Genomic DNA, 10,392 nt, shown 5'->3' with positions numbered 1-10,392 from the left:
TCATGGATGTAGCAGCTCAAAATACCAACTGAGAGGGAAGGAGTCTTCACATCAAGTATCAGTGCTATCCCTTCTGTACACAGGGTAAATAGGGACATGCAACTTAGACACTGGCTACCTAAAATGAGGGGGCAATAAAGGCATGGAGTGACTTGCTTACAAGGTTTAAAGAGGGAGGTTACTTTAAGAGTGTGTGGGGAAAGATAGAATCCCTATTGAATAGTTTTCATCTTATCTGAAAGGGTCTGGTGAAAAGAGATGGGGATAAGATTCTTAAGATTCAATAGTGAGTAATTGTTATCATGACTAATAGTGACTGTCCCAATTGTAAAGGTAGAAGTTTTGTAACAAAAACGGGGAAGTAGTTAATCTTACAGTCCCAAAACAGAGGACCCTAAGATCATCAAGGGAGAAGAGCACAGGTGGAATGTGGGACCCTATCCAGAGAAGGAGGCAGAGATGGGGACATGGAGAGAGGGAGCAGCTGAGGACTCTAGATTCATGGAAAGAGAGGGACTGAGAGCTGGCCGTCAGAAGACAGGCTTGCAGAATGTGAAAATCATAGGATAATATCATTAATATTGCATGCAAATAAAACTTGCTAAAGATAATGCAGAAACAGCTGCAACTATATATTGACAGAAAAGTTTCAGAGGGTCAAGCCAGATTTATAAGAGAATGTGGAAGGAAGGATACCATTGCTGACATTAGATGGATCTTGACTGAAAGCAGAGAATACCAGGAAGATGTTTACTTGTGTAGTCATATGCAAAGGATTTCGATCGTGTGGATCATGACAAGTTATAGATAACATTGGGGAGAATGAGTATTCTGGAAGACTTAACTGTGCTCGTGAGGAACCTAAACACAGACCAGGGGGCAGTTGTTTGAACAGAACAAGGGAACACCAAATGGTTTAAAATTTGGAAAGGTGTGTGCCAGGGTTGTGTTCTTTCACCAAACATATTCAATCTGTATGTTGAGGAAATAATTCCAGAAGGCAGATTGTATGAAGAAAAATGTGACATCAGGATTGGAGAAAGACTCATTAACAACCTGCGATACGCAGCTGATAAAACCTTGTTTGTTCAAAGTGAAGAGGACTTAAAATATTTACTGATGAAGATCAAAGATCATAGCCTTCTGTATGGACTGCATCTCAAGGTAAAGAAAACAAAAAGCCTCACCACTGGACCAATAAACAACATTCTTATCAATGGAGAAAAGATTGAAGTTGTCAAGGACTTCATTCTTCTTGGATCGACTATCAACACTCATGGAAGCAGCAATCAAGAAATCAAATGACATATTGCATTAGGCAAATCTGCTGCACAAGATGTTTTTAAAGTGTTGAAGAGCAAAGATGTTAGCTTGAGGACTAAGATGCGCTTAACCCAAGCCATAGTATTTTACTTAAAATACTGATGAAGACCACAGACCACAGCCTTCATTATGGGTTGTACCTCAATGTAAAGAAAACAAAAATCCAAACATCCATATAAATGGGGGAAAATTTAGAATTGCTGAAGAATTCATTTTTCTCAGATTCACCATCAATACTTGTGGAAGCAGCAGCCAAGAATTCAAAGGACGTATTGCATTAGGCAAATCTGTTGCACAAGACTTTTTAAAGTGTTCAAGATTAAAGATATTAGTTTGAAGAATATGGTGTGCCTGGCCCCAATCTCATATTCATGTGAAAGTTGGACATTGAATAAGGAAAAATGTTGAATAATTGATGCATTTAAGTTACGGTCTTTTTGGAAAATATTGAAAGTATCATGTTCTGAAAAACAAAACCAAAAAACAGCAAAAAAAAAAACAAAAACAAAAAAAAACAAAACCAGTCTGTGTTGGAAGAAGTAAAGCCAGGATGCTACTTTGAAGTCTGGGTGGCCAGACTTTGTCTCTCATACATTGTACACATTATTAGGAGGGACCAGTCCCTGGAGAAGGAGATCATGTTGACAAGTTGGAAGGCCAGTGAAAAAGATGAAGACCTCCAAGGGATGGATTTGTACAGTGGCAGCAGCAATCTGCTCAAGTGTAGCAATGATTGTCAGGTTGGCACAGGACTGGGCAATGTTTCGTCCATATGAGTTGGTACTGACTTGATGGCTCCTAACAAAAACAACAACAACATGTTTAACAGAAGTCATTTTAAAACGCAATGCACTCGGCTTGTAGTATAGGCAGTAGATTGGTTCTTAGGGGCAAAGGATAGCCTAAGAGACATCTAAAGCCCACTGTTCTGGCCTTATTTTATCTGACTTTTAGGTTATGACAGAGAATCATGGAGAAAGAAAAGTCTAGGAGCAGATTCTCTGATTCTGTGTTCAGATAACTAAAATTATGCTCATTCATGGCACAAAATTGTCAACTAGACTTTTCATGTATCTGGGGAAAAAATGCTTACATTAGACTAATTTCTTCCAGAGAAATAATTGCAATGTTATATCATGCCCTTGTGTCATGCTTAATGAAGGTAGACTTCTGTCCCTAATATTGGTTTCTGGTTATTAGTAACCCTGTATGAGTCTACAATTCTGAATTTTATCTCTGAATTCAGGAGAGAGTCCTGAGGTCAACTTCAATAAGTGCTTATGCGATTCTACAAGATTCCACATACAGTTGGTAGAAACGGAATGAAACCTCAGGATTTGCTTGGGAAACCAGAGGAAAAGGATTGTTGGAATCATTGACATGCTTAAAAGTAAGTAACCACAATTATATTTCCTGGCAAAGAATAGATATTATCTGCTTTAATCAATAAAACTATTGGATTTATATAAAATGATACATGTCTTAAAATTATTAAAATATCCTACTTTATTAATTTTTTTATATACTCATGCTACACTCTGGTAGTGTAGTGGTTATGAGTTGAGCTGCTAACCTCAAGGTCATGGAAGAAAGATGAGGTTTCCTGCTCCTGTAAAGATTTACAGCCTTGGAAACCTTGTATAGGGTCTCTATGAGTTGGAACCGACTCCACGGCACACCACCACCACCACCACTATATTTTTCATTTTTTAGTGTTCACTGAGCAAAATCTAAAAATTATTCTGGTCATCACTCATGCTAAAAAGTAATATATAATCCAATCCACATCAATAATACTGGTAGTGTGTACGTGCCGTGGAGTCGGAACAGACTTATAGTGACCCTGTACAGGGTTTCTGAGGCTGTAAATCTTTATGGGAGCAGAAAGCCTCATCTTTCTCCCATGGAACATCTGGTAGCTTCAAATTGCTGACCTTAAGGTTTACAGCCCGATTCATAACTATTACAGTACCAGAGCTCCTTCAATAATACTAGTAATAGGTAAAACCTATTGGCTGTTTATATTGTGTAAGTTACTGTTCTAATTTAATCCTCACAACAACCCAAGGAGGTAGATATTCTTTTTATCTCCATTTTGCAGAAGAGGGAAATGGAGGCTCTGCAAGGATGAAATATTTACCCAGGGTCACATTCTTATAAGCAGCAGAACCAGGATTCAAACCAGACAGCAATATGATTGCTGAATCATCTTAATCATAATATCACAAAATGCTTCTCTAGTGCCAGGTTAAATACTGACATGACCTAAAAGATTTAAAAGCAATTGCACCAGGAACACAGTTCAGATAAGATGGTACAGATTCATGATACAAAACAAGACCACTTACAGTCAAAAGTGTTCTACCTATAACACATATTCCTTCAAGCGATGGCATCTGGCAGAATTTGTGGCGATCTTTAAAGCTGATAATCGTGAGAGTAATCCCAGCTATCGCGACCAAGGAACTGAGCACATTCATGGTCATGGCACTTTGTCTCTGGAAAACAGTTATAAACAAACCAAAAAATAAATACCAAACACCTTTCAAGGAATCCTTACTGCTTTCATGGTTACAAACACTCCCTCAAGGATAAATTGCTCTGTTAGGTCAATGTTTGAAAAACTGGGTAGCTTAAATCACATTTTATCAAAGTCTGATGATAATCCAAAATTTCACCAGACTGTTGAAAAGGGAGTTGATAGGGACACGCATTCTCTACAGTTGATACAATGTTCATCCTATCCTGATGTGTAATTGTTTATAAACTGTAAGCTGAATGAGATGAATTGCCTCAGTGGCTACAACAAAGGTTCACATGTACCAATGGTTGTGAGGATGTGAGCAGACTCCTGGTGTGGCGCTGCGGGTTAATATGGGAAGTGTGGACTGTGTAATGTAGTGGGGCTAAGGAGATGTTCAGCTTGACAAATGACAATGGGTTGAACTGCAAATTTGATGAATAAAAATTTCCCTGAGAGACATTTTATTACTAAAGGCTTCTACACAGAGAGGATAGAAAGCAAGCAGAATATTTTAATTTAAATAAACATCTCACAAGTGATTTACATGATGCTGTTGTGGTTTCTCCTTGATTCCTGTGAAGTATCCTGCCAGAATAAACTGTCAAGAAGACAAAAGATTAAAGTTAATGGAAGATATATTTTGTTAACTTACAACAACAACATAAAGTGACTAGTATCATTTGGAGTAAATGAGAAGCCTATCACACTAAGTAGAATTACTTAATTTTAACTTTCGGGGGAAGGGAACCCTCCTGTAGGAATGGGTGTTGGATCTTGGGCATCTCTGAGTCTTAGAGTCTGAAGATCTCATGAGGATGATGCCTCCCTCCACTTCATTCCCCATATTGGACCATCTTGTTCTATCCGTTCTGAGTCCCTCTCAGAGTCGTCCATTTCTCTCCTCTCTACTGTTACTGCAGCCTCTTCTTATCTGCAATTATCATCACTGAATTCATTTTCAATTCAGAAAACAGAATTATATTTCAAAGTATCAAATCTTCAAATGTTATTAACCTCTTAAAAAATTGGCAACCAATTTTTCTTTTCCTTGTATTACAGTTTCACATTCTTTAATACAGTGACCACAAGGGTTGGCATGGTACAGTTCTAGTCACATTTTTTGAACTTCGTTTTATACCCTTACCATGGATTGACTGGTTTTCTTTCTCTTGCTCTTTTCCATATTAAACACCCCACCCCCGTATTCATTATTTGCCTTTGCCTAAGATGCTTCTACTTCACCCAGGAACACCAATGCATAAAATATTTCCCTGATGCCCCAGACCAGGTGAGTACCCCATTCAATTGTCAAACATGGCACCTGGAACTTCTCTCTCAAAGCATTTAGCACAAATGTCAAAACATATCTGCAGTTATTATTACTTTTAAGTCGTTTAAAAATTATTTTATTTTATTTTTTTTTAACTTGTTATTGTGAATTGGGTGAAGGTTTACAGAGCAGATCACCAGTTTTACATTCAACAATTCAGACACATTTTACTTCCTCTCACTGACTGCAATCCTCTCAATGTAACATCACTTATCTTCCACTTCCTTCCCGTGTTTCTTATTTCCATTCCTCATTCTTTCCTAACTCTTCTGAACTTCACCCTTGGGTAAATGCTGCCCTTGTGATCTCAGATGGTTAATGTAATTTCTAGTCTCACCACTAGATGACAAACCAGGTGAGAACAATTCACTACTTCTTACAACCAGGACTTTATCTGTGCTTGTCACCTCGAAACTATCCAAGACATAGAATGTTCTCAGCAAATAATTCTTCAGTGAAGAGTAGAAGTTTGAAAATTACATGCCAGAATTTCATTATATATAATTCATGCATATAGTTCACATGGAGTCAAACTGAGAAAATTCTGTTGTGAAATAGAACAAGTGTGGTATTTGAATTTCTGCAGTAGGTCATGCACAGTTTGAAAATCATACTCAATAGTATATTATTTATATTTTGACAGTGAAATCTCTACCAGTTGTTTTAAAAATGAAAATTATAGAAAAGTCATGCCTTTTTTCAGATATGTCAAAAGAAGACATGGGTTTCTGATAGAGATAATGGTCTCATTTATACGTTATCTCATCCATTTATTATTAATTGGTTGAGTCATACCTACTAGATTATGAGAATACAAAAACGTGAAAAAAAAGAAAAAAAAAGCAATGTTTTTGCCCTCTTGGGTGTGTACATCTATACCATTAAGATATTATGGAACATTATCAGGGGCCAGGGTTGTGGGGATTGGCTAGAAATAGCACCATACTAAGAATTACATTTATGGCTTTCTTGTTAAGTAGATGAGTGAAACTCATACTTGGTCTTGGGGCTTAAAAAAAAAAAAAAGGTTGAACTATTGTTGTTGTTGTTGTCAGGTGCCATCGAGTCGGAACCGACTCATAGCTACCCCATGTACAGCCGAACGAAACAATGTCCGATCCTGGGCCAACCTAATCTTAAAATTCATGCTAAGCGATGAGACTCTGAAATACTATGGGTGTTAGCTAGGTATATTTAAGTTATTCAACTTCTCTCAAACTAGATTTCCTTATGTGCAAAGGGGAAATTAAGATATTTGTTCATCTTTTTTCCTAGATTGGTGGGGTGGAGCAAACGACTTCATATACGTGTAAGAAAGTTTTGGAAGCTTTTAAACACTGTCCACCTAGGAGGAATTATTATGACAATGGTAAGCTTACATGGCAAATTGAGGTTTTTGTTTTTGTTTTTAATGTCATAGAGGGAATTGGCTTGCAGTCTCCAAGGGAACCATATCACAGAATTCATTATATCAAGAATTTGAGACATTCAAATCAGTCTTTATAGTAATTTCTCAAAAGTTCTTAAATGGCAGTACTCACGATGAGTGCTCCCCAGAATGGATACCCTGTGAGGAAAACGAGGGGAAATCTTTGGGAGAATCGGACAAAGTTAAATGTGATTATAGTTCCCAGGCCGGCAATGATCAGAGCAAGCAGAATCTGGACAGCCTGTAAGGAGAGGAATGGGCACGTGAGCTCACAAGTATCCCAACCCCATTCAATGCCCCATCTACGTTCCTGCCTCAGTGATTTTCACCACACTTTCCTCCACTGGGGCACCACCTTCTTCGTCCATTTACCAGCCTCTAGGAGTCCTGGTGTGGCGCTTTGCATTAATGCGTCAGACTGCAAAGCCATTTGAACTGTAACGGCGGCAGTTTAAACTCACCAGCTGCTCCTCAGAAACCCCATACAGGGTCTCTCTGGTTTGGAACTGACTTGATAGCACTTAAGAACAACAAAGAAACAGCAGCCAAGAAATCAAATGACGTATTGCATTAGGCAAATCTGCTGCACAACACCTTTTTAAAGTGTTGAAGAGCAAAGATGTCAGCTTGAGAACTAAGATGTACCAGATCCAAGCCATGGTGTTTTCAATAACCTCATATGCATGTGAAAGTTGGACAGTGAATAAGGAAGATTGTAGAAGAATTGATGCATTTGAGTTATGGTATTGGAGGAGAATACTGAAAGTCTCATTGGCTGCCAAAAGAACAAACAGAACTGTTTGGAAGAAATGCAACCAGAGTGCTCCTTGGAGGCCAGGATGGCCAAGCTTCGTCTCTCATACTTTGGACATATTGTCAGGAGGGACCAGTCGCTGGAAAGGATATCATGTTTGGTAAGGTGGAGGGTGAGAGAAAAAGAGGAAGACCCCAGTGAGATGGATTGGCCAAGTGGCAGCATCAATGGGCTCAAGAGTGGCAACAGTAGTGAGGTTGGCTCAGGACCGGGCAGTGTTTTGTTCTGTTGTGTACAGGGTCTCTATAAGCCGGTACTGACTCAATGGCACTCAACAACAACAACAACAACAGGATAGTCAGAGGGAGCTCTGATAGAGTAGTGAATTAGGAATTGTCCTGCTAACTGCAAGGTCAGCAGTTAGTATCTACCAGCTGCTCCACAGGAAAAAGATGAGGATTTCTACTCCTGTAAAGATTCACAGCCTCAAAAACCCTCTTGTTGTTGTTTGTTAAGTGCTGTCCAGTTGGTTCCAACCCATAGTGACCTTGTATAGGGTTTCTGAGGAGCAGCTGGTGAGCCTGAACTGCTGACCTTGTAGTTTAAATGTTTTTTTGCAGTACAGCACATTAGCCCACAGAGCCATGTCAAGACTCCCAGAAATCGTATACAAGGGTGCTTTGAGTCAGAAGTGACACCACCAGCAGCATAGTTAGGTCCTGATGTGGTATTGTAGGATAAGCACTGGACTGCTAAAAGCAAGGACAGTGATTCAAACCCACTAGCTGCTCCTCAGTTGGAACCAAGTTGGAATCAACTTGACAACACTTGAAAAATATCAACAACCAGGATAGTCAGAAAGGAGTTCCAGTGGTTTAATAGTTAAGTGCTTAGCTGATAACTGAAAGATCAGAAGTTCAAATCCACCTAGCAGCTCTGTAGTAGAAAAGACATGGCTATCTGCTTTTGCAAAGATTACAGCCTAGGAAACTATATGGGACAGTTCTACTCTGTCCTAGAGTTGCTGAGTTAGCATTGACTTGACAGCGCACAACCACAGGATGGTCAGAAATCTCCTTTCAAATATGTCTCCTTCCCCATTATGCCTGCTTCACTGAGGTTCAAATCCTTCACTCCTGCCCCTCACTGTTTACTACTCCTCGGTACTACCAATTTCTCTTGCTTCAGAGTTGAGTACTTGTCAGTCTTTACTCTTAGACTCCAAACTTCTTGAAAACAGGGTCTACAAACTGTTCACCTCTTTATATGTCTTTTCCCTTCTGCATCGCCAGCACCCTCTAATTAGCCTCAGCTTCCATTACATACATTCAATACATGCTTCTGGAGTTGAGACTCAGCCCACTCTATGAATGCTTATGAAACTCACTGACATAGAGTGAGGAAATGAGGGTGAAGATATATTTTATCTTCCCTTCATCCAAAAACCTGACTAGAGATGAGAGTAACCCAGTGGACCTAGTAATCTACCAGGAGTTGAACATCATGGTGGTCTCCCAGGGACAGTTGTTCTTCTCCTCTAGCATTCTGAGCTTTGCCTGCAGACCATATTTCTGTGGCATCACACCACTGTTGTATTAAGCATGAAGGCTATGAACATAGTCTTCTTCCCAGGTACATTTATGGCAAAATGAGTTTTATGTGTGTGTCTAGAACGTGGTTCAGTAAGGAGTTCTGACAATCATTTTCAAAGAAACTCATTGTTTGTAAATAGCAAAATGAAGACGTTTAACTTTTCCTCAAATGGCTTCTAAGTTCCAAGGGAGATGCCTACATATCTTGAGGTACTTGAAAATTATCATACCTGCTTCCTACTTCTCTATATCTACGATTCAAATACTGATGCTAACTCCTCAGGAAACAGCCTTGAGATTTCCCTTTGAGATAGAGGATTATTAGTTGGAGTTAAATATCCCATTCCTAAGAGTTAAATAAACCCTCAGACTCATTTCTTAAATATGAGGCAAAGTAGATGTATTTCTAATAGAAATTTTTATTTCTTATGTTATCAAAATCTAGAGAAATGGTATAATTGGCTATTTATTTATTACTGAGATCTAAGTTCCTCATACAAGTAAATGACTCAGAAGCACTTATGATTAACCAAAATCTCTGCGCATTGCAAATGGTTTACACTCAGCTTTGAACCCATCTAGAGGTACCACAGAGGAAAAGCCCTGACAATCTGCTGCCATTAAGATTGTTGTTGTTAAGTGCTGTCGAGTCAGTTCTGACTCATAGAGACCCTGTATAGGGTTTCCAAGGAGTGGCTGTAGGTTTGAATCACCAACCTTGTAGTTAGCAGTCCAATGTTGATCCTACAGTGCCACACCAGTACTCCATTAAGGTTATAGTCAGGAAAATCCTGTAGAGTAGCTCTACTCTGTAACGCATGGGGTTGCCATTAGTAGGAATCAACAGAAACTAACGTCAGCCTGATTAGTCCAGAAGGATACTTTGCATGTGAAATATGGAGGGAAAGAAAGAAAAAAAGCAAAAAAAAAACCACAAAAAAACCCCAAACAGAATCAATACCCCCCTTGAAATGCAATGAGTGATATGTCTGCAGACACTTATAGAGAAATAACTTGTTTGTGTACACCCCTGCACCCTCAGAATACACTAAGAATTGGAGAAGACTTACCCCCAAGACTTGTGGCTCTCCCTTTAGGAAATCCAGCAGAGAGCTATGAGGTCTGTAAGGAAAGCCAGTCAATACAGTTTCCCTTGGTTGTACAGTGACATCCTGGCTTTTTTTTTTAACCTGAGTTGATGACTCCATAATTCAATGGCAAAACTCTACTAAGAGAATGAGTAGGTGAACATTACAGCCAAAGTCATGGTCTGCTTCTACATCAGTGTCACATGGAGTTCTTAGCAATGCAACCTTAGCAATCACTCTGCTTGGTGATAGGAACACAGAATCATAGTTCATTAAGTCATAAAGTGTTAGAATTCTTGGTCATACTCAGCCCTTATTTTCTTGGAAACCAGTGGTCCAGAAGAGTTATCCT

The 10,392-nt window shown here is 39.1% G+C and overlaps 1 protein-coding gene across 1 annotated transcript in view; it reads right to left on the bottom strand.

Annotated features, from left to right (window-relative positions):
* MS4A14 (membrane-spanning 4-domains, subfamily A, member 14) overlaps positions 1-10,160 on the bottom strand; it is a 37,722-nt gene extending 27,562 nt beyond the window's left edge. Inside the window, exons 1-4 of the mRNA XM_006875034.1 lie at positions 10,023-10,160; positions 6,719-6,847; positions 4,392-4,445; positions 3,672-3,821 (exon numbers count right to left, since the gene is read on the bottom strand). Coding sequence (XP_006875096.1) covers positions 3,672-3,821; positions 4,392-4,445; positions 6,719-6,847; positions 10,023-10,160 — 471 coding nt within the window. The remainder of the gene's footprint in view (positions 1-3,671; positions 3,822-4,391; positions 4,446-6,718; positions 6,848-10,022) is intronic.
* Positions 10,161-10,392: the final 232 nt, after the last annotated feature.

This window comes from Chrysochloris asiatica, unplaced genomic scaffold (assembly GCF_000296735.1).
Source record: "Chrysochloris asiatica unplaced genomic scaffold, ChrAsi1.0 scaffold00310, whole genome shotgun sequence".
Classification (NCBI taxonomy): Eukaryota; Metazoa; Chordata; class Mammalia; order Afrosoricida; family Chrysochloridae; genus Chrysochloris; species Chrysochloris asiatica.
Note: the sequence above shows the minus strand (reverse complement) of the source record. Positions and strands in the feature narration are given on the sequence as shown.